Source organism: Macrobrachium nipponense, chromosome 12 (assembly GCF_015104395.2).
Source record: "Macrobrachium nipponense isolate FS-2020 chromosome 12, ASM1510439v2, whole genome shotgun sequence".
NCBI lineage: Eukaryota > Metazoa > Arthropoda > Malacostraca > Decapoda > Palaemonidae > Macrobrachium > Macrobrachium nipponense.
The window spans coordinates 8,086,390-8,112,047 of NC_087205.1; the positions used below are offsets into that span (position 1 = coordinate 8,086,390).

The 25,658-nt window shown below is 38.2% G+C and overlaps 1 protein-coding gene across 2 annotated transcripts in view; it reads left to right on the forward strand.

The window, feature by feature from the left end:
• Positions 1–24,937, forward strand: part of LOC135224326 (transient-receptor-potential-like protein) — a 41,917-nt gene extending 16,980 nt beyond the window's left edge. For both annotated transcript variants that reach the window (XM_064263226.1, XM_064263225.1), the window contains exons 2-19: positions 8,506–8,620; positions 9,201–9,313; positions 10,189–10,429; positions 11,135–11,277; positions 12,381–12,582; positions 13,371–13,544; positions 13,867–13,974; positions 14,168–14,294; positions 14,950–15,102; positions 15,989–16,158; positions 16,480–16,699; positions 17,068–17,191; positions 18,828–19,023; positions 19,169–19,342; positions 21,342–21,567; positions 21,812–22,028; positions 22,654–22,910; positions 23,220–24,937. In XM_064263226.1, coding sequence (XP_064119296.1) covers positions 8,543–8,620; positions 9,201–9,313; positions 10,189–10,429; positions 11,135–11,277; positions 12,381–12,582; positions 13,371–13,544; positions 13,867–13,974; positions 14,168–14,294; positions 14,950–15,102; positions 15,989–16,158; positions 16,480–16,699; positions 17,068–17,191; positions 18,828–19,023; positions 19,169–19,342; positions 21,342–21,567; positions 21,812–22,028; positions 22,654–22,910; positions 23,220–24,400 — 4,104 coding nt within the window. In that variant the 5' untranslated portion in view covers positions 8,506–8,542 and the 3' untranslated portion in view covers positions 24,401–24,937. The remainder of the gene's footprint in view (positions 1–8,505; positions 8,621–9,200; positions 9,314–10,188; positions 10,430–11,134; positions 11,278–12,380; positions 12,583–13,370; positions 13,545–13,866; positions 13,975–14,167; positions 14,295–14,949; positions 15,103–15,988; positions 16,159–16,479; positions 16,700–17,067; positions 17,192–18,827; positions 19,024–19,168; positions 19,343–21,341; positions 21,568–21,811; positions 22,029–22,653; positions 22,911–23,219) is intronic.
• The last annotated feature ends 721 nt before the right edge of the window (positions 24,938–25,658 follow it).

Below are 25,658 nucleotides of genomic sequence, written 5' to 3' on the forward strand. Positions count from 1 at the left end.
ATTTAGTCTCTTATTTTTAATATTTTATTAATTTACTGTAATAATTAGGCTTGTTTTTCAATGTTTTATTATTAGCTAACAAGTTTTGTGCCTACCCAGTACAGTACATACTATACCTAGCCTAGACTATGGTGCTTGGTCAACAATTAGTAATACAGCCACATTAGACGTAGATCAGTTTTTCTATACAGTATACATTTAAAAAAATTACGTCACATACGATGTGTTTTTAACTCTGAACTAATTTAAATGTAATTCAAGTGTACTGTTTTATATATATAAAAAAAACAAGGTTAGGGTAATAACTGGTGGTCAGGATTGGATTAATCTATTTCAGTTATTTCTTATAGAAAAATTTTTTTTCGATCTCGAATGAAGAGCATCTTGACGCTTCTTCTGGAACAGGTTCTAACTGTATGTATGTATGTATGTAAGGACGCATGTATATTCTCCAATTCAGTTTGCAATCAAATTATTCTTAAACTTTTTTAGACGCAATTATTTTCCTTTTAATCATTCATCGTGTATTAGGGAGTGTACCTTCGTGTTTAATTTCACTTTTCTGTAGTCTAGAATACTGGATGGTAAGATGGACAAAATATGTATTATTCTGGGACAGAGTCTAGATTGCTCAAGCAGTTAAGAAAAACCAACAAGACAATTTAATAAAATTTCATTATCTCTCTCTCTTTCCACTCACACACACACACACACACACACACACACACACACACACACACACACACACACATATATATATATATATATATATATATATATATATATATATATATATATATTGGTAAATTTATGCGCGTGTGATTTACTAGACTTGTCATTCAGTAGGGAAAAAAATTTCTTTCGAAATGTGATTCATTTGGAAATGAATTCCTCTCAAATAGCTGAATCAATTCCTACTTGAAATTTCTCATCCAATGGGAAAACAAATTCCGGCCGTATTATAACTGTAGAAATTCATTTTTAGAGAATCCTCATTCAGGGGAAACGGGATTCCTCTTTAATGGCTGGAGAATTCCGCCCTTAGAATTCCCAATCGGCGGGAAAAGAATTCCTCTCGAATAGCCAACGATAATAAGGAATACTACAAAGAACAAGGAAGGCGAAAGAGGGGAAACCTTTGAGAAAGGTAAGCGAGGCGATAGTAATGCTTAATCCAATTAGCCAAACACTGCGGTTGGCAGCCCTGGCGCTCTTAATCCCTTCCATTTAAGGGTATGACTCCTACGACAGCAACACCGTCTGTGCTTACGCATGGGGTCCATTCCAAAGTGGATTAAGAATTTGTGTCAGCAGCCCCTGAGTCCTCCTCCTCCTCCTCATCGCCTAATGACGTCGGTTTTCCCCTTCCGCGTGCTGGAGTCGGAACGTTCCATGAGGAATGACTTCTTTGGGGAATGTTTCAGTTCGACGTTGCACTTCCAGCCGGAGGAGAGACGTTACGGGGATGTCACTTGGGCACGTTTTCTTTGCATAGGATCCCGTTTTCATTGCAACACTAAAATCGCGTTTGTTCGTGACTTCGGATTTACTGAGATGAAGACTCAATATCAGCTCGTTACTTGGCGCATGGTTTGGCTACTATGGTAGATTCACATTAACCGCGCATCTGATGTCTAGGCCAGTCCCTTACGACGCTCCTGATTGGCTGTTGATAAAACAATCACAAGGCTGGAAACTCTCAGTCTCTTGAGAGTTCACATAGGCAGGATGTATGTTCCACCTCTCCTGAGGGATACGCCTTTCTAAAGTATCCCTCAGGAGAGGTGGAATATACATCCTGAGAGCTTCCAGCCCTGTGACTGGCTTATCAACAGCCAATCAGGAGCGTCGTTAGGGACTGGCCTAGACATCACATGCACGGTTGATATGAATCTACTATAGCTAAAGATGCCAGAAAAAGAAGTTCGCTTCACTCTGCATGTGGGCACTTGAGCACCTGAAGACGGCGAGGTTCTCTCACATGGTCAGATAGAAATGAGTGGATGGGAGTCCAATTATACTCCGTTTTTTTCCATCTGTCCATCCGCCTGTGGTGTTTGCGCATGGTAACACTGCATCCAGGGCTTTAAATAATATCCTATTTCGAATATTAACGGTGAAATTCACATACAGTAAATTATTAAAACACTTTTCAGTACGTCTAACAACTATATAGGACAGGCCACCCCCGGGCCGTGGTTAAAGCTTCATGACCCGCGGCTCGTACAGCATTATACCGAAACCACTGGAAGATAGATCTATCTCCGGTGCCCTTGAATATATATATACCCTCTACAGAAAAATCGATTCCATTTTTTTTTACTTGTTACCAGATGACGGCATGTCTTCATTACTTTGCCTATCTAAGCCAATTCTGTTGGCATTCCCTGCTTAGGATTCAGCCAATTATGAGCTGCTTGAAAGAGCTTGCTTAATATAAAGCCACTAAAAACTCAGTTACTTTTACGCTATATTCAGTACAGATTCTTTATATACAAAAATATTAGGTACGGGGTAATAATTAAAAATATAACCGCTTTCACCAGATCACCAAGGTTGGTGCAGGTTGCGGTAGTTGAGTTGAATATAGAATTTAGGTCAAAGGCCAAGCCCTGGGACCTATGAGGTCATTCAGCGCTGAAATGGAAATTGGCAGTAAAAGGTTTGAAAGTTGTAACAGGAGGAAATCCTCGCAGTTGCACTGTGAATTAAGTGTTAGGAGAGGGTGGAGAGTAAAATGGAAGAAAGAGAATATGAAAGGATGTACAGTAAAAGGAACGAAAGTGGTTGCAGCTAGGGGTCAAAAAGGCATGCTGCAAAGAACCCTAAAGTAATGCCTACAGTGCACCGTATGAGGTCCATTGACGGCATTACCCCCTTACGGAGTGCAGGTTGCAAATAAGCTTGGCCGACACTTTCATTCTTGGATATGAGCATTATATGCAACCATTTTTGGCTTCCTTTATATGTTGAGGGAAATAGAAATTAGCAGTCTTTCAATTTCTGCATTTTCTTTGTGAGAAATGAGGAAAACGACACGTAGTTTTAACTTCGGCATATAAGGTTTTATCTACGATTATTTCCTTGGCTCATGTGAAGTATGCATCCTCTAAAGCTATAGAAAAGAAAGAAATAGAAAAAAAAAAAAAAAAAACTTCGCAAAAGGCAGTACTGGAAATAAATATGAATCTAAAGGTTAATAGTCTGACCTCAGAAGGAAATCTTGAAGCGAAGCGAAATAAAAAACATATATATATATTTTCGGGCCAGTTTTATATTTCCTTTGGAAAACGACATGTTTTCCAGATCATGAATCCTAATATGGATGACAAGCTTAACAAGGCTTTAGCCAAGGGACCTGAACGTTCAACTCGTCTATGGATTCACTTTGAATGAGGTCCTGCACGTTCCCGAATATGCCAATAAGAAAAATGTTCTAAGAGGTCCACAATAATAAAAAAAATGCTGCGAGTTCGTGTATAATTTAAAAACCCTTTACAAAAAGCTTTCGAACCCTTCCCTGGGTTCATCTTCAGTCCAAATGAACAATTAATGGTGTGCCTAATTGTTCATTTGGACTGAAGATGAACCAAGGGAAGGGTTCGAAAGCTTTTTGTAAAGGGTTTTTAAATTATACACGAACTCGCAACATTTTTTATTATTGTGGACCTCATAGAACATTATATATACTCTCGCGATTGAGAGTTTTCCCAACTAATAAGAAAAATATTATGATCAGAGGAATTGTGACTTAAGGACAACGTTCTGATGTGAGTGTGATTCTTCTACCTTCCTTACATCGATGTCATCGGAACTTATTTTCCGCTATCGTCTGTCATCTTGCAAGAGGCGCCACTTAAGGTCATCGCCACAATTATTAAATTCATTCACACTTTCAATACACTTAACAGATACTGAAGTTGGTGTTAAGATATAAATTTGGGCAAGAAATAAACCCGAGACTTGGTGCATTTATGATCAGCATTTTCCAGAGGATACCACGCATCTACAAATCGTTGTGTATGCGTGCTCGCCGAAGCGTATGTATGTTTATACGCATGTACGGAAGCACCTCAGTGGCATGGTCGGTATGGTGTAGGTGTACCAACCTCGGTGGCCATAAGTTCGATTCTCGCGCATTCCATTGAGGAGTGAGAGATGTTCACTCTCGACGTGCTTCGGAAGTCACGTAAAGCCGTTGGTCCCGTTGCTGAATAACCACTGGTTCCATGCAACGTAAAAACATCGCATTTACGGCCAAAGATTCGATTTTGTGGGGAATTAGGTCTGGTCGTCACTTGGATGGGTGACCATTAATGCGTGCCATATATCTTAAGCCTAGTATACGTTTCTGTGACCATCCCACTCATGAGGCTGGTGGGAAGGACAGTGGGTCACAATGAGGCCAGTAAGGGGATTAGAGGTTTGTCGGCTTGCATAGACATCAATGAACTCAGACGAGAGCCGAATCTTATTAACCCTTGGAAGATCGAAAGCGCCAAATAGCTCAAGCTATGGAGACCAGCAACATCGGGTCTGGTCAGTGCTTGGATGGATGGTGTCTGCCCTGAATGCTAAAGAAGCCAGTTGAATGATGAGAGCATTTCGCCGAAATTGAAATGCATATGCTACTTTATGCCTTCTATTTCGTCTCTGAATTTTTATTGAAATTTTCGTTTCTGTCGGGAATCGATGGTTGGTCATAGGGAACAGATGAAGAAATCGTTTATAATTAGATACGATTCTTAACACCAAGGAATTAAGTCATCAAGTAAAACTATTCATGAGCCGAGGGCTGTCGCTATTGAACAGATCACCACCGACCGAATCTTTCAGTCAGTGAATTTCTCTTAGATTTCCTTCCTTTGCAGTCTCGTAGTGTCCGAGATCTTCAATATATTTGTGTATACAATTATACCTTGCAAAACTAAGTTCCGAAGGAACGAATAAACGCATATATGTTTCGTGATCAAGTATTTATATATATATATTATATATATTATATTATGTATATATATATATATATATATATATATATATATATATATCTATATATATATAATATATATATATAATATACATACACACACACACACACACACACACATATATATTAATATAATATTATATATATATATATGTAATATATATATATCTATATATATATATATATATATATATATATATATATATGACTGGTAAAAATGTTCTGCTACAACAGAATTCCATCTAATGAAAAGGAGCCCATGAAAACGCCAAAATAGAGAAAGTAAGTACTATATTTCAGAGACTGCTGTCTATCTCTTCCAGTAGGTAATGAATGAGAAAAGTTACAGAAAAGGCGGTATTTATACCAAGAGATCCATCCACCTTTTCTGTAACTTTTCTCATTCATTACCTAACTGACGAGAGAGACAACAGTCTCTGAAATATACTTACTTTCTATATTTTGGCGTTTTCATGGGCTCCTTTTATTAGATATATATATATATATATATATATATATATATATATATATATATATATGTTTCGTGATTCAGTATTTATATCTATATATATATATAAGTATATATATAAGATATATATATATATATATATATACATAATGTGTGTTTATGTCCCTTAGGGACATTTGATCACCCAGGGGGCTAGTACTAAACATGGCAAAACAGTGTAGATGAATCACTGTATCACCGTGTATCACTGTATCTCGGGGTTCAAATGTTCCTAAGCGAATTGGTCATTTCACACATTCTCTGTAATATATAGGATATAATAATATAGATAAATATAATATTAATTATTCAACTATATATATATTATATATATGCCATATATCAAATATATGATATATGTTATATATATATTATATTATATATTAGATATATATATATAGATATCTATATATTATATATATATTAATATGTTATATATAGATAATATAATTATATATATATAATGTCTATATATATATATATATAATATACATACAACGAACACAAACATAAATTCCGTCAAAATTCATGCATAATTAATTTAAAAAAATTAAGAAAAAGAATAATTTCATCATGTAGTAATTACCTTGATGTCGAGAAGCCCCAAAGACCAAGGAATTCTCGAGACCTGAAGGCTGAAGAAGAATCCTTGTAGAATATCCTCGTCTCTGTAAAACTACATGAAGCCAGATAACAGATCCAGTCCTCTTCGTTCCTCAGCGGTTTCTCCTGGGTTCTGTAACTATTTCATGCTTCTTCGAGGGATTTTTACCTCTGGTTTTTCGTTCCTTTCAAGGTTTGGACTCTAGGTTTTCTTGCTGATGTAACTGCTGACGGTAGACCTGTCGTAGAGTTCTTGAAATGAGTTATTCTTGTTAGACCGAAAAGAGGTTACAATATTTATGCACACAATTTATGTATAATATTTATATCCAATGTAGCACGAAGAACACTTACTTGAGAATATCCTTAAATCCACGCTAGAAAGGTAAGTGAAACAGAGACTTAGAACAAGTACTTTCGTAGTATGTTCTACATTTTCAGGGGAACTAGAAAATGTTGAATGTACTGCGAAAGTATTTGTTCTAAGTCCCTGTTTTACTTACCTTTCTAGCGTGGATATATATATATATATATATATATATATATATATATACATATATATATATATATATATATATATATATATATATATTATTCCGTTTCCCTTAACAGAGAGTGACTCAAAAGGTAAAAACAACACGACACTCACAGTCCCCATTATCCTTAAGCTGTTGAATCATGACTGATCCCCATGCACTGAAATTTCCACAGCATTGGCACATCATACATACTGCCTAAATATTAAGGCACTACCTTTCCAGTATCTCTTTCATTTCACCTCTCCGTTACTTTTTTAGAACTTTTTTAGAACCTCTTCCCTTCATCCTACCTGAATTTGTCATCTTCTTCTTTCCCTCCGTTGTCCCTACATTAAAGGGTCGGTTGCCTGATGCGCCTTCTCCTCCTCCACTGCCTTTTATCAACCTCTTCTCTCCACGTCTTCCTTCACTTTATCTAGCCATCTAACTCTCTGTCTCCCTCTTGATCTTCTTCCTCTAACAGGTTCCTCCCAAGGCCTCTTCACTCACTCCTCGTCATGGCCACGCCATCAGAATCGTGACTCTGCCTGAATTTATATTCACTCACAAATCCTTAATACGAACTACCCACTCCTATCTTCCACCATCCATATTAGCATTCATTGGTCCATCTTCCTGGAGCACGTATACCTTCATAACCTTGCTTTTACTCACATTTTATTTTCACTTCAGACCATGCACGGTATTTCATCACTTGACACTTCCGTCACGCCAAACATAAAGGTATTATTAGAACAGAAAACGGGAGAATGTATGGGAAAAGTGCACCAGTCAGAGTCACAAGTCTGTAAATTTAAGTCATTCCAGCAAGACTTCTCGTCTTTTTAATCTACGCATGAAGGAAACGCTTCTTTCTCATTATAAATTGAATAAGGAATTTAGGCCAAAGGCCAAGCACTGGGACCTACGAGGTCATTCAGCGCTGAAATGGAAACCGACAGTAAAAGGGTTGAGAGGTTTAACAGGAGGAAAACCTCACAGTTGTACTGTACAACAATTGTTAGGAGAGGGTGGACAGTAAGATAGAAGAAAGAGAACATGAACAGAAGTACGGTAAAAGGAACGAAAGGGATCGCAGCTTGGGGCCGAAGCCACGCTGCAAAGACCCTTAAGTAATGCCTACAGTGCACCGCGTGAGGTGCACTGACGACACTACCCCCCTACGATGATCTTACAGAGGGGAGGAAACGAATGTTTTCCCGAGTTTCAGCCAGATTCATCACAAAGAGAAGACTAGTTTTCTGTTTTCATTTGACTGACAGCAAAGAGGGAAGAAAACTTATATTTTCATTTTAACTTGTTTCACCAAACGAAGAATAAAAATCCATTAGTTAGCCATTTATAACATGCTTCATCAAAATCATAAGAGGAGGGAGGAAAAACATAATTATTTCACAACTCAGCAAAGGAGGAGGAATAATCTCTTTTTGTTTATTTTAACCTGACTTAACGTAAAAGGTAGGAAACGCCATTTTTTCTCATTTTCATCTGAACTCACCATTAAAATGCTAAAAAAAAGTATTAATTCTTTTCATTGTCTTTTACCTGATTCAACATAAAAAAATAGAAAGTCTATTTAGAATGAAGATGCGCTCATATCCAACATTATTTATCATAAAAAATTGAATTATCTTCTTTGCCTTTTACCTGGTTCAACATAAAAATACAGAAAGTCTATTTAGAATGAAGATGAGCTCATATCCAACATTATTTATCACAGAAAACAAATTAATTCTCTTCTTTGTCTTTTACTTGGTTCTACATAAAAAACCCAATGTCTATGAAATGAAAATGCCTTCATATCCAACATCATTTATCATAAAGAAAAAAAAAAAAACATATTTAACATGTTTTCCTCTTTTCCCCAGAATCGGCCAGCTATCTGTCGCTGCACTACTCGGCATCATGGGTAAACCGGAAAAAAAGAAGGAGGAGAAAAAAGGAGTCACTATAGATGAGAAGTGTGATCTCAACATGGAGGAGGTGAGGAAAATGCTCTCTGTTCATGGATTGCATATTCTAGACTCGGTGTTCTTGGTTCATGGATTAGATCTATTAAACTCAACGTTCTTGGTTCATGAAATAGATCTATTAAACTCAATGTTCTTGGTTCATGAAATAGATCTATTAAACTCAATGTTCTTGGTTCATGAAAAAGATCTATTAAACTCAATGTTCTTGGTTCATGAATTTGATCTATTAAATTCAACGTTCTTGGTTCATGAAATAGATCTATTAAACTCGATGGTTTTGGTTCATGAAATAGATCTATTAAATTCAACGTTCTTGGTTCATGAAAAAGATCCATTAAATTTTATGTTCTTGGTTCATGAAATAGCCCTATTAAACTCAATGTTCTTCGTTCATGGATTACATTTCTTGGTTCATAGATTAATTATTTTGTGGAGTATTAAACTCGGTGTTCTTAGTTCATGTATTAAATGTATCAAACTCAACGTTCTTTGTCCAAGGATTAGATATTTTTAGTCAATATCCAGAGCTGATATTTATCAAATAATTATAATTATTTTTTCTAACCCTAAATTCTATTTCTGGCCCTCAGGGTAAAGGACAGTCAGGGATCTCTCAGATGCCCAACTTACCCAAGCCTCTTACTCTGGAGGAGAAGAAATTTCTCCTAGCGGTGGAGCGAGGCGATTGCAACACCACCAGGAAGTGAGTGATGTTTCTCTTTTCTCTTCTCTAATTTCCAGGGATGGATTTGTATTCTGTCGGGGGCTAAGTGTTGGATGTTATAATACTCCTTATCTTGTTTCGTTTTCCATCATGGTTGAACTGGAAGATATTGAAATTTATTCATTTGTGATGTTTAGTATTTAATGAGCAGTTCTGTCTCTCTCTCTCTCAAATATTTTCGACTTATGATGCATGTTTTACTCTCTCCTTTATAATGGATTGAAATAAATCTACTGTTTTTCTACTTTCTCTCTCTCTCTCTCCTTCCGATACTCTGGAGCAGTTCGTCATTTTTTCTCTCTCACCTTAAAGTAATGTCCTTTTCTTCTATTTACATTTTTCTTCTTCCCCTCCCCCTACCTCTCTCTCTTTTTCTTTTCCTACGACAAGATACTTTTGAGTGACTATAGTAGATTCACATCAACCGTGCATTTGATGTCTAGGCCAGCCCCTTACGACGCTCCTGATTGGCTGTTGATAAGCCAATCAGATAGCTGGAAGCTCTCGATCTCTCTCGAGAGTTCACATAGGCAGGATGTGTGTTCCACCGCTCCTGAGGGATACGTCTTTCAAACGTATCCCTCAGGAGAGGTGGAACTCTCGAGAAATGCTGAGAGTTTCCAGCCCTGTGACTGGCTTATCAACAGCCAATCAGGAGCGTCGTAAGGGACAGGCCTAGACATCAAATGCACGGTTGATGTGAATCTATTATAGTTTCTTGTATCTGCCAGTCGGTGACTCTCTTCTCCTGTCCCTCCTTCAGAAGGTATTCAGTAGTTGGGCGCTTCTTTCCCTCCTTCAGAGAGCGCTTCAGTAAAAAAAAAAAAAATCTCCTCCATCCCTCTCTCCTTCAGGATGCTGCAGAAAGCTCATAGGCACCCTGACTACATGAACATGAACTGCGTAGATCCCCTGGGGCGAGGCGCCCTCCACATGGCCATATCCAATGAGAACCTCGAGATGGTGGAGATGCTTGTGGTAATGGGAGTGGAGACCAGGGACGCCCTCCTCCACGCCATCGACTCCGAGTTCGTGGAGGCCGTCGAGGTCCTCCTCGAGCACGAGGAGGTCATCCATAAGGATGGAGATCCTTACGTGAGTACAGATCTTTTAGCTGCTTCTCACTCTTTCAGTTCTCAAAACACCTTCAGTAACTCTTGTTGTTTTCTTGTGTTTTGTTTTTATTTCGTTTACTTATTCATTTCTTGAGCAAGGAGCATTATATGATTATAATCTTACCGGAAGAAAGTAAGCCTTGCTCGCTTCGTTTCAGTTTACATTTACTTTGAAAATAATATTTGTTCGTCAGAAATTTGTAAATTTTGATATACTCTACCAAACTGAGTATTCGTTTCCTTTGTAGCCCAGAATAACTTCATTCATCGTTTTTAAGATAATTCCTAAGGGAAACGACATAGCCTGATTTACCCCAAACAATTATGGCGTCAAGAAAGCATCCGTTTTTAAGACAATTCCTAAGGGAAACGACATAGCCTGATTTGCCTCTACAAAGAAATTATGGGCGTCAAAAAGAAACATCCGTTTTTAAGATAATTCCTAAGGGAAACGACATAGCCTAATTTACTCTAAAGAATTATGGCGTCGAGAAAGCATCCGTTTTTAAGATAATTCCTAAGGGAAACGACATAGCCTGATTTGCCCTAAAGAATTATGGCGTCGAGAAAGCATCCCAGATTGTTACAAATAAGCAATACTTTTAATAAAAACAAATATGACTAACTCGAACGTAAATATGAAGCACTTTTGACCACAACGAGCATTTCTCTTTTTTTCTTCCAGTCCTGGGAGAAGGCTGATCGCAACACCTCAGCTTTCACCCCAGAGATCACCCCACTCATCCTGGCGGCCCACCGCGACAACTATGAGATCCTGAAGATCCTTCTTGACCGCGGGGCCATGTTGCCCATGCCCCATGACATCAGGTCAGCAAGTTAATGAAGAAGACGTTCGCTTGCCCAGGGATGCCTGCGTCTAGCTTATATATATATATATATATATATATATATATATATATATATATATATATATATATATATGAGGTTTTAGTCTTCCTTTTTCACAAAGATAGCTGCATGAGGTTGTAGTCCACAAGGGAAAAGAAGAAAAGCTGAAATTCCTTTTAGCTCAACAGTTTCGAGAGCTGTTTATTAATAAACACTTTTTCTTTTCCCCTGTGGACTACAACCTCATATTATATATATATATATATATATATATATATATTATATATATATATATATATATATATTATATATATATATATATATATATGAGCATCATAAATTTAATACTGTCCTCACAATCACACCTGCCGTAATTATGCAGTCATAAAAAATCGCACCTGTCGTAATCATACAATATACATTCATCACAGTCACAGCTGCCTTAATGACATAATCCCTGCCGTAATTGCGTAATCATAATCACTCCTATCGTAATTATATATATAGTCATTATAATTACACCTGCCATAATATTGTGCACTCACTACAATCACACCTGTCGTAATTACATAGTCATCACAATCACATCTCCCGTAGTCGTAATTACATAGTCATCAGTTACAGCTGCTGTAGCTGTAGTCACTACAATCACACCTGTCGTAATTATGCAGTCACACCTGCCATAGTTATATAGTCATCACAATCACACCAGCCGTATTTATACAGCCATCACAACACAATCACACCCGTCGTATTTCTAGTCATCACAATCACAGCAGCCGTATTTATAGTTATCACAATCACACCAGCCGTATTTATAGTTATCACAATCACACCAGCCATATTTCTGGGCTTGGCCGTGTCGCTCCGTTAAATAGGTTCCTTTAGCACTATTTCTAAGGTAAAATATTGCATATTTATAGTCATCACAATCACACCAGCCGTATTTATACAGTCATCACAATCACGGCAACCGTATTTATAGTGATCATAATCACACCAGCCGTATTTATAGCCGTCACAATCACACCAGCCGTATTTATAGTCATCACAATAACGACGAAAACCTCTTTCCTCCGCAGGTGCGGTTGTCCCGAATGCATCAAGACCTCAGCCGAGGACTCTCTCCGCCACTCCCGTTCTCGCATCAACGCCTACCGAGCCCTGGCCTCCCCCTCCCTCATCGCCCTGTCCTCCACTGACCCCATCCTGACCGCCTTTGAACTCTCTTGGGAACTGAAGAATCTTGCCAACACCGAGCACGAGTTTCGCGCTGAATACTTGGTTAGTGGGATTTTATTCTCTACTAATTATTACTGATTACATATTCTAGTGTCCTTCAATTTTCCCCTCCAATAAAAGCAACTGGAAGGGAGAAACGGATAATCAGTTTACGTTAACTCCCAGCGATACGGTCGATGACATTCTTATCAAAAATTAAAAAAAAATGAATCAAAACAGAGTCTTGAGTTTTAAGAGAATCAAATAAAAATTCACGACAGACTAAGAAAAATTCAAATGAAAATCTCTGAGCCCTTTGCAATATATATATGTTAAATATTCTTCATGCTGAGGAATGAAAACAAAGAGCGTACCCTTATTAACCTCTTACAATTGACTCGTGATTTTCAAGGTTTTTCTTTCAATAAAGATAAAGGATTCCCTTCCAGAGGATAAATGGAAGATCAGTCATTGATGGCAGACTTTAAACTGGGTGTAATTCCTGACCGGTTTGGGTATTATTTCTAAGCCATTTTCATACAAGTGTGAAAATGGCATTGAAATAAAGCTGAAGCTGGCTAGGATTTACAACTAGTTTTTTATTATAATTATTATTATTGTATGATTCCCTTGCCTCATAGTGTGATACCTACATTTGTGTGCACACGAACAAACACATGTATGCACATAAGCACGACTATTTGCCCTTTCTCTTATCTAATGGCAATTTCTTTGTAAGTGTAATGCGCATGATTAAATGTTTACACGTGCTAATTTACCCATGCACGAACACACAAACACGTAATCCACATAGAAAGAGGAATAACATCCTACTCTCTTATCCTACGCAGGAACTCCGCCGTAAGTGTATGGGCTTCGCCGAGGAGCTGCTGAGTCATGCTCGATCCTCGACTGAGCTGGCCGTCATGCTCAATCACGACCCCGAGTCAGTCGTTCCCTACGAAGACGGTGAGCACATGATGCTCAAGAGGCTTGAGTTGGCCATTGATTACAAGCAGAAGAGGGTAAGACGTCAGCCGGTTTTCTATAGGCCTACCGTTTGGTATAGGCCTAACTACAAAGAAAATGAGATGTAGGTTAAGTAACCAAAACGCTGTTATTTGCCATTGCAGTTGGCAATTTTGGAAAAGATCATTTTCACTAGTCACTAAAGAATTACAGTCGACACTATCGACTGCTTTTAATCCAGTATTCCTTTAAAAAATCGTAGTTCACCCCCTTCAAATCATGTTTTATTTTAGAAGAGTTTGATTCCGCCAAAAGTTCCCAGATAATTGTTTGCTATTGTTCTATTGGTAATCATACAATTTTTCTTTCTTGAACCAGTTCGTGGCTCATCCTAACATCCAGCAACTGTTGGCTGCTCTCTGGTACGAGGGTGTGCCCGGCTTCAGGAGAAAGGCCGTCGTTGAGAAGTGTTTGGAGATCTTGAAGGTTTGAAGCTTGGTTTTCTTTCTTTCTTTCTTTTTCTTTCATTTTTTCCCGATTTCACCAAGGCCTGCTTTCAACTAAAACCATACTGATATTTGACTTCTGTCACTAAGCCTACTACTGTAAAGGTATTGCTCATAAAATGTATTCTTCCTAAAGCTTCGCCAGAAACTACATTGAAATCGATGCATTCCAGGTTGTCGTCCTGTTCCCGGCCTACTGTATGTTGTACATCCTTACTCCCGATAGCCCAACTGGCAAACTCATGAGGACTCCCTTCATGAAGTTTTTGACCCACTCTGCGTCTTACCTGTTCTTCTTGCGTAAGTTGATTCTTGAAAATTTGAAATTTCGTGGTCATGTTACCTTCCTTACTGGTCCATGCGTTCACCAATGGACAGTTTCCCAAGAGATAGAGACAGATAGTCATCGACACACATCTATTAACTGTGCGGCGTCACGGATGAACCCTTTGTACAGTTGCTTCCCTACACGCCCCCCTCTCTTGAAATACTTGAAAATGTCATTTTAGTTATAGCAAGAAGAAAAATTGGGTACCTATGCAGTCTATGCCCTTCTGCCCGATTAGATGTTATTCAAAGTACTGGCTTTGGTTGACAGAATTTTACTTATAATGTTGAAAGTTTGCACCGAAATTTAAGATTATTTCTTCAGTTTTACTGATTGATTAATTTATTACTATGTTAACAATAGCATGCATATTACTTTATTTGTTATGTTATATACTTTGACTTTAAAAAATAATTAATTATTACTTTGTAAGTACAGTTCAATATACGTAAAGTATAGTCTTGCCCCATGCAACGTGGAGCATTGGTCAACCAACAAGTCGAGCGTTTGGATAGAAGCGACTTACACAATATCTACTTTTTCTATTCGTTTGTGTGTACAATTATTGTTCCGTACATCCAAAGCATCCAGCGCTTTTAAATGTACATTACCATTTTCCAATTTCAGTACTCTTGATCTTGGTGTCTGTGCGATTCGAAAACTTGGTCATTTGGCTCTTCGGAACGGAGCAGATGAAACGAAACCTGGAGGAGGCCATGAGGCGACAAAGAGGAAACCTTCCGACGCCTATAGAATGCGTAGTCGTTCTATGGGTCTTTGGTGAGTATAGACTATAGAGTATATGGAGCAATTACCTCCTGCCACACACACACATATTATATATATGTATGTATGTATATATATATATCTATATATATATATATATATATATATATATATATAGATATATATATACATATATAATATATACATACATATATGTATATATATATGTGTGTGTATACGTACATATACATAATGTACTATAGATTTGTGTATACGTGTGTCTGTCACTTATACACACGTAACATTTTTCATATTTAATAATACTAAGCCACAAACATCGTTTCATATCGAATACACACCACTTGGGAATATCTTACACCCAAGGGATATCACATCTGATAGTGCTTCAACCCCAGCAGGATTCGAACCGATGGCTGGTACAGAAACAACGATAGACACAGACTTTCTAAACCAGACATCGCGTCGGTTCGAATTCTGCCGGAGACAAAGCACTAATCATTATTATAAATACCCTTAGGTGTAAGTTATTCCGGGGGTATAGTGAAATGCATAATAAACGATACGTGTGGCTTCATATTTGTGAATATCAGCGTGTGTGAAATGCAAGCATTCTACTCTTAAAATTAATGTTTGAGTAATATGCTTTAAAATCACACAAACCGGCAAATAATTGTAATAATAATTATAATAATAATTACTGTATTTGGATTTACTTACATTTTTATCTGTTTATTTAATAATCTGTTAATTTTGTCTTTTCTATTTTAAAGTAATTTCTTCTTTCTGTATTTCCCATTGCCTTCTGTTACTTCTTTCAAATGAACACAATATTCTCTGAAAACTTGAATTTCAAGTCTATGGGCCCTGTGGACTCGTTCCATACAAATGATTATATAATCATAATAATGTTCTCCCACAGGCTTCTTATGGGAAGAAGTGAAAGAGATCGTGCGGGAAGGTTGGAGCAAATACATGAGGAACATGTGGAACATCATGGACGTCATGAGAGACAGTCTCTACGTCATGACCATGTTGCTCAGAACAGTCGCTTACATCCAGCAGAACCAGGAAATTGCAAGAAATCCACAAGTAAGTCTTTTTTTATACATATCCCTCTGTTATTTTTTCTGAGTAGGCGCCAAAGGCTTCTGTTCGAGTCCATTCACGGCATTTGGCATGTAAAAAAAAAAAAATGAATTTGGACGTAGTACTACATCAGCAAAATCGATGCGAGTTATTTCTGATTCATTACTTTTAATCCAACAACTGCATTTGAAATTGGAATATACCCTGAGAAATGAGAGAGAGAAAAAAAAACACTGAGAAATAATGAAGTCCTGTGATGCCAACCAAACCGAAATTTGTCTTCCACCTTTATCCTGCACATTCTATACCCTTTCTCTGCGCCAGACGGCCTTCATTCCTCGTGAAGAGTGGGACACCTTTGATCCCCAACTGATCTCTGAGGGTTTGTTCTCCGCTGCCAACATCCTGTCTGCTCTGAAACTGGTCCACATCTTCAGTATCAACCCCTATCTCGGACCCCTGCAGATCTCCTTGGGTCGTATGGTCATCGATATCGTCAAGTTCTTCTTCATTTACACTCTCGTGCTCTTCGCCTTTGCTTGCGGTAATATATTCAAATATGATGATAGTATATATATATATATCTATATATATATATATATATATATATATATATATATATAAAAGGAGCCCATAAAAACGCCAAAATATAGGAAGTAAGTACCATATTTCAGAGATTGCTCTCTCTGAAGAGAGAGACAGCAGTCACTAAAATATAGTACTACTTACTTTCTATATCTTGGCGTTTTTATGGGCTCCTTTTATTACATGGACTTTTTTTTTTGTATTAGAACAATTTTACCAGTCATGTATATATATAGCATATAGAGTTGTTTCTTCTGCTCAATCCTGATAACTGAAAAACTTCTGAAATAACAAAAAAGGTAAATTGACATCATTTGCGTCTTCTAGGTTTAACACAGCTCCTCTGGTACTACAACGACTTGGAAAAGCAGAAGTGCTATTCCCTTCCCGGCGGCGAGGCAGATTGGTCTAAGCAGGGTGACGCGTGTATGAAATGGCGTCGTTTCCACAAGTAAGTATTAACATTACTTTCGATTCTTGGGGAAGGTAAGGCTTCTTTTAATCTGAAATCACTCGGCCGATATCTCGGACCTCGATGTGATTCCAAGAGTCTCTGTCTGTTGCGAGTGACGAGGACTGATTTCTTGGATCAAGTTGGTCGTAAACCCATGCATCTTTTATTGAATTAATCTTCTTCCTCGAAAACTATATCGTGTTCAGTCATTCTAAGGGAGACAGCTCGCCTTACCCTTAGTAACTATGTTCCTGGGGATCTTATCTACGGTAGAACAATATTTTAAGATACGCGAAACTTATTTATAGTAAAAAATGGCCTTTATAGTTGATTGGACTCTTTGTAGCTATGCTAGAATGCCCTATAAAATTCACTAAACCGTTCTTAGTCACTCTAAAACTAGTCTTTAAGCTCCAAAGACCAGGCCTTAGATTTGAAGCTTACAGTATCTTTAGTTCACTGTGGGCCATTACCGCTTTCACCAGACCACCAAGGTTGGTGCAGGTTTCAGTTGAGTTGAATATAGAATTTAGGCCAAAAGGCCAAGCACTGGGACCTATGAGGTCATTCAGCGCTGACATGGAGATTTACAATGAAAGGTTTGAAATGTGTAACAGGAGGAAAACCTCGCAGCTGCACTATGAATCAAGTGTTAGGAGAGGGTGGAAAGTAAGATGAAGAAAGAGAATATGAAAGGAAGTACAGTAAAAGGAACGAAAGTATTGCAGCTAGGGGACGAAGGCACGCTGCAATGAACCTTAGGTAATGCTTACAGTGCACCGCATGAGGTCCACTGACAGCATTAACTCCGTACGGAAATGGTTTCAGTGAGAGCGGCGCTAACCCTATAGGCCTAAGACACCGTACCAAAATTTCTTATTCAGACTGCATCTAATTTAATATCCTGACGAACTGAAAATTTTGCAATTGCCAAAAATTCAAAAGATTCGAAATAAACCCCGGAAACCGAAGGCGCGGCATTTCCTAGAGTCCTACACTATCTATACTCTGTTTTTTTCCATCTGTCCATCCGCCTGTGGTGGTCGCGCATGGTAACACTGCGTCCCGGACTTTAAATTGTTACGCTATGTCTAAGTTTTAGGTAAATAAAAGGAAAAAAGGGATATCTGGGTGTACATTTGCAACTGAAAAGTGTTTTAATTATTTACTGTATGCTAGTTACACCGTTAATATGCGAAATAGGATATTATTTAAAGCCCGGGACGCAGTGTTACCATGCGCAAACACCACAGGCGGATGGGCAGATGGAAAAAAACAGAGTATAGTCATTTGGAATGATGTTATGAATGTCATTTGCGCTGTCAGGACGAAATATTGATTTTCGTTTTCATCCCCTTGTGCTCTCTGTCTTTTATAGGAGTCAACTGACCTTAAATAAAAAAAACAATACGTTGCATGTACTGTTAATTCCACTAATTCTTTTTTTCATTTACCTGATTTTCAAGTTCCCCTCGCTCACCTCTCTTTCTCTCTCTCAGTCCATCATTTTGGTTGCTTTCGCTTCTGGCATCATTCTTTTTTTTCCATTACCATGCTCTCTCTCTCTCTTCTACCTGTTCTATCTCGATAGCATGGCAACTTCCTCACCAGATATTCTTATTTCCTCCGCCAGCCTCTTCGAGTCTTCTCAGTCCCTCTTCTGGGCCAGTTTCGGCATGGTAGGTCTAGAGGACTTCGAACTGACCGGTATCCGTGAGTACACCAGGTTCTGGTCCATGCTCATGTTCGGTTCCTACTCCGTCATCAATATCATCGTCCTGCTGAATCTTCTCATCGCCATGATGTCCAGCTCCTACTCATTCATTGTCGTAAGTAATCAGTCTCGAAAATTTACCTTTTAATTGAAATAATAACGCTAAGACCACGGAATAACGAACATCCATTGCTATGAAACAAACTACGGCACAAACTAGCGATCAAATCCTTACCAAACCACTTGCTTTACTCCTCCAGGAACACGCTGACACCGAGTGGAAGTTCGCCCGCACGAAGCTGTGGATGTCCTACTTCGAGGAGGGCAACACCCTGCCACCTCCATTCAACATCTTCCCTACACCCAAGAGCTTGATGAGGCTCTGCGGAAAGAGCACCAGGAAGGAGGAGCTCGTCAGAAGGATGTCAAGCAGGGTACGTTTTGAGAGAGAGAGAGAGAGAGAGAGAGATTCTCTTTTTTCATGTTACACACATAATTACTACATTTTCTCTTACCTAAGTAAGACCTCGTGCCTTTTATGTATGACTGTTCTTGTGTTACGCTAAAATACATTAAATATATTTATGTGTAAACACGAGGCTATTATACAATTTTTTTTAACATTAGTCCGTTCGAGTTTATTACACATTCTACATGTAGCTCATTAGGCAATATACTGATTCCCGCCCCCAGCCCTTTTTCAAACCTTAAAGGCATAGTTTAGCTTGCAAGAATGTAAATGTTCAAGCCATAGTCAATAGGAAGGGGTGGCGATCTCCCTGCCGGCCGTGTGACCTCGTGCGGCATAATCACCTGACCCAGCAAATAGTAGTACTAAGTTGTAGTGACGAAACAATAAGGCAGCACAATGTTTTTTTCCCCTTTTCGTTTAATTAATAAACGAATTTGTTATTATATTTAAAGTATTCATTTCTGTATAATATATTCGAAAATAAAAAGTTCTGAGGCTCATTGAAGTTCAAGTAAAGAATTCTGCATTCTAATCTTTATGAGCCTATATCTCAAAAATTGGGAAACCAAATACTTTGCATCACCGTGAAGGCGGCATCACATTCGTTCAACAAACGGCCTTTTGAATATTTTTTTTCCGCCATGCGTCTTATAAACAAACCCACGACAAAGGCTTTGAGATAATAATAAGAGAAAATGGTAAAATAAGGCATACCACGAGAACGTAATTTTGACTTATTTGGAGTAAAACTTATCTTAAAAGGGCAAAATACAATAGCGTACCTTTCGAATTACTAGGCCTAGCGTTTGCTTGGCCAAGATTTTTCACCTTGCAGTGGAGGCCGAACGACCATCCTCAAATTTCTGGAACTCTTTATTTTCAAGTAATTCATTTTTTCAAGAAAAGGTCCAGTTTTGGGAAAAAAGACCCCCTCCCATGAAAAAAAAAAAAAAAAAAGACTATGCGTACAGGCCTGTATGACATTGCTGTGATGGCATGAAAACATGGGGAAATAAAATTCAATTTTCATTACTGGTTTACACTTATTAGTGACAAATAAACGTTCCCATAATAGTATACAAAGATACTCAAGTAAACCATATGAGCTGTACCACGGAACCAGTGGAGACAACTGGCGGTTGTAACCAAAATTAAAAAGCATGACATCTTGAACCCAATCCAATCTGAACACGATTTCTAAAATGATTGACATATAGCGTCATTTGTTTACATACTGTGTTCGGAAGATATGTTTTGGCTGCGGCTTATGTAGCCAAACTTTTATTTTTGTGGATCACAGTTTGAATTTACTAAAACATACCTGTTAAAAATGAATATTATAGCTGAAGTTTATAAGAAATACGACTGTGTTTATAGTACTGTCCAGCATTCATGGTGTAAAGAGAAAATCTTGGATGAGGATTAGGGTGGGCCCCCCTTTTCGTCACCTGACAACCACAATTTTCAAACCCCTTTTTTATATACTTTAAAAATTCTTGTACATATTTCTGCAATCATAAGCTGCACAATGTATCACTGTAAAGATAACGAGCGCATTCTATCAATTACCGCAGTTCTACGTCATTTAAGCTACCCACATAGCTCTGTAGCTGCAAGCACCGATACCCAGATGGCGGCACACATAATTACTTAGTACTAGCTTATACAATTTAGCTGACACGCGCCCTCATTCCAAGGCAGCCCGAAAAGAATTTTATAGACGACGTTTCCAGATATTAAGGAGCAACTATGGGAAAATCCAGTGTCCCATTTTAGCATGCATAAAATTACAGGAACACAATATCACTAACTTGCTAGGGATTATATGCAAATTCTTTACCTACAATCTTTATCTTATGAAAATACTGCAACCCATTTTCATAGCTTAAAATAACTCATAAATTGTATACAGAATCTTTCTTGCTAAACATTTCCATTCATCAGTTTAATTTCACTTCCAGACCCAGTCCAGACGCAGGAGGGCTCGTGATTACCGTTACTTGGGTGTTATGCGTGCTCTCATCTGGCGTTACGTCTGTGCCCTTCAGCGACGCAACGAGGAGAGACCTGTCAATGAGGATGACATCAGTGAGGTAAAGGGTGACATCTCATCTCTCAGGTTCGAACTGATTGACCTCTTCGAAGCTAACGGCATGGACGTCTCAATGTGCGCTAAGAAGAGCAGGGGTAAGATGTGCAGCTGTGTTCATCTCCAAGGTTCTTAGTCATGTACTACAACAGCAAAATTGACAGTAGTTCCAAATTAAATTAACCATCGTGACTACTTTTTTTTAAATATGGACATTCTGTTCTTAGAAAGCTATTTGTCAAGTTAGTAGCTCTATAGGCTGATTTCGGTGACTGCAGGACACATATGATTTAAGTATGATTACATTTAACGAACACCACTTTGTGCTTGCATCCTTTTCAGCTGCTTTGGGTCGCAAGATGAGAGTATGGGAGAGGCGTCTGATGCGTGACTTCCACGTGTCACCTGCCATGGGTTCAGAATCCACCTTGAAGGCCCAAGATAAACAGGAGTCGGAGGATGAGTCTGCCACTAGCAAATTCCGTCGCGTAGCCAAATTAGCAGCCAGCTCCAAACCAGCCAGTTTAGCCACCATCGTCTCTTCAAACAAATTATGCGCGTTAGTTATAATAATGAAGATTTCTTTTTCTTGACTTCTTGCAACATGATTCGAGATAGGGTTTATACTATGATAATGACATGCCTCCTTCGTACATGCATTCCTCGCGTCAGGAAACTTACTCATGATTTAGACTTTGTATATACCAATTTTAACACCTTTCATTGTTGGTAACTTAAAACTGTTACTAGGTTCATGAGTAATATTCACAAAGCTTGCCTGGTTTATCAGGCTGTAAAAACCTACTAAACATTTTCGTATTGCTCAGGCACTCGTATTAAATAAAACTCTCTGGTAGGTAATAGAGTGCCATCTTTATTTTAAAAACACAAAATTAGCTTTTTTAAACCTATTTTGCTATGCCATACTTCAAGAATCAAGTGCATGATACAATGGAACAAATGCTTAGGTATGAGGCAAAAAAAAAAAAAAAAAAAAAAAAAAAAAACTGAGCAGACTTATCCAATGCGCTAGATTTTCCGGAAGCATAAACAAGGTGGTTAATTTCCTTTACTTTTAACAGATTTATGAATCCAAGTGGAGTATTCTTGTTGGTGACTCAACATACTATTTACAGACCCTTTCTCAGCTATATTTAAAATGCATGCAACATTCTCTTGAACAGATCTCAAATCGGTAGTGGTGACTCTGAGACTAAGGAAAGTCTCCAAGCTGCTATGGAGAAAGCTCGCAGGAGGATGGAAGAAGGTACACCAGATGGATCTCCCGGTTCATCCAGAGGATGCTCACCTTTCCCTGACCTGTACACTGGTCCTCACCTCTTGGATGCCATCAAGAATCTTGACCTGAGCCCACAAGCCTCGCCTTCAGAGAGTCCACTGCCAGGATCAAAACAATGGTCACCACCCAGCCAGAAAGATGGTGCGTTTTCTTTTTATTCTTTAGATGAACTAGTTCAGAGCTCTGATATTACTGATCTATTATGTGATAATTTTTTAAAGTGTCATTTGACACTATTTTAATCCATTTCATTATCATAAATAATTTACATGGTTTTTACCAAAAACCTGACACCACAAAAGCAAATCAAATATGCTGTATGGAAAATGTAATTTTTTGACTAAAAATAATGAAGTTTTAGATGGTACTACAATCAAAATGTTGAATTCTTTGTTAATCTAATTCAAGTACATATAGATTCTCATCATACTTCTTTCTCTATATTTCCAGGACAAGCCAAGGACTTGACAAAGCTCACAGTACCTGGACGTCGCTCACCTACATGTCTTAGGAAGCGTGATGATACACCTACAAATGTCGTATTAGATGTGCCAACAAATATCTTCTCCAAGGATTCAATGAAGAAACTTAGTGAAATGAAGAAACAAGGAGCTGAACCAAAGACAGAAGCAAGCAAGCCTAAAGTACCTTCTACACCTGTTACAGTAACAACTGTTTCAGAGAAGGCTGTTCCACAACCAAAGACGGATGAAGCTAAAACTCAGAAGGAAAGCCAGCCACCGGCAGATAACCAAAGTGGGCTTAAACCTAGCCAAGTGAAAGCATCTGGCTTCAAACCTATTAATATTAAGCCAGTCAAGGAAGAGAAAGCCCAACCCCCACCTGCAAAGCTTGCTAACATTGGACGTCTTCCAAGCAAGGACGGCGTAAAGGCCCCAGAGCCCGGAAAGATTCTTCCTCCACCAGCAGCACGTAGAGCAGCACCAAGAGTTCAGCAAATCCAGAACCAGAACTTCACCGGAACTGACGATCTTGAGACAATGGACTTCGTAAGGCGACCAACAAGGCCAATTGTAAAGCAGGATTCAAAAGAAGACAAGCGCCATCCTACCACTCCAGTGATTGCAGTGACACCATCTACACCTGCTCCACCAGAAACACCTATCCCCATCTCACCTTCCCATGCTAACAGGATTGCACCAATGGCAAAAATTGAAAAGTCTCCTCCCCCAACACCTCTACCAGTAGCAAAGCCAGAGACATCAACACCAGCAGGAAAACCTGCTGCTCCTAAACTAGAGGAAAAGTCTGCAGTTCCTAAGCAAGCAGATAAGCCTGAGGCCCCTAAACCACCAGAAAAAACTGAAGCCCCAAAACCTGCAGAGAAGCCTGAAGCTCCCAAACCAGTAGAAAAAACTGAAGCCCCCAAGCCACCAGAAAAACCTGAAGTTGCTCCACAATCTGATAAACCAGCAGAAAAACCTGGAAGCCCCAAGTCAGCTGATAAGCCTGCAGGAAAACCTGAGGCCCCTAAGCCATCAGACAAACCAGGCAGTCCAGAGCAAAAGCCCTCTACTCCCCCAGCAGCCACATTCCAAGGCAACGCTGGAGGAAGTCAGGAAGAACCACTGATTATGTCAGCCAAACCAAAGAAGGGTAACTGGTTGTAGATTACTAATTTCAGTCGGCAAAAAGTAGTTCTGTAAATTCAATGTCGTATGTTAGTTTAGGATGGGGTAAAGGTTTTTCATTACTTGGCATATCCATGGACAATAAGTTACTTAGTAAATCCTAAAAAATAATGTGACCTTTATCTCTACTAAACTTGTCATTTTACTTAAATGACACTTGTGATATCAGAAAAAATATATGCTGGATTGAATTTCATAAACTCTTTATTACACAGTATTCTTTTGCTTTAGTACATCACTACATATTATCATTTTAATGAGCATTTTTGTTTATTCATTATTATCCATCCATAGTGTTAAGCCATTTTACAGTTGTGCTTAAAGACTTGTAGTCAGACATTTTCTCAGGTGTCTAAATGTTAGACTACTGCTCTTTTTGAACTCAACTTTTCTTTTCTGTGGATGATAAGTTGACAGCAGATTTCTAGTAACCAAAACTTTTCAGGTAAATTTTCACAAGAGATTTTCATAGCATGATGAAAATAGCATTCAATAATTTTCATGTAAAATCTCAAATTTATGGAATTCGTTCCTTGAAGTACTTATGTATCAGATGTTTATGGTAGTTAGTAGAATTCTGCGTTACTTACAGCAGAAGAACACCCAGTTGCCTTTACTGATAAATATTTAAAAATACTTTGTACCGTTTAATATTACGAATAGTAATGCTTTTTAGAGATATAGAAATACTGCATTGCTTTGCTTATATTCTAATCTGTATAGGATGCACTTTTGAGACTTGTGTGATATGGTATATGTCCCTATGTTCCAAAGTGCTTAGGGAATGTTTTCACAGGGACAGTAGCCCAAAATGTTGGGGAATTTGAAGATTAATTTCTCTATGTTGCTAGTTTTGGGGCCTTGGTTCTTGAAACCATTCTTGTTGCCTCATTTACAGACGAAAATGGGGTCCTCACATAAGAAATGATTACAGACAAAATTGAAAACCATACCAACAACAGTACAAGTTGCTGAACAGTAATGGTGCATTTACCAGGTAAATTGCTATTGATGAGATTAGCAATAAAAATTCCATTGAATAGAGATTATGTGAACGGCCCCAAGTAAGTAGTTCAGCAAGCTTCAACTTATTTAGTTTTTCCATTTCACATACTGTACTTCATTATTATTATTATTGTTATTATTTGATGGGGGCTAAACAGCCAGTTTTTACAATATCATCCAAGGTATACTTGATGCATTAGCAAAGAATGCAAAAGGCAATGACCACATTTAT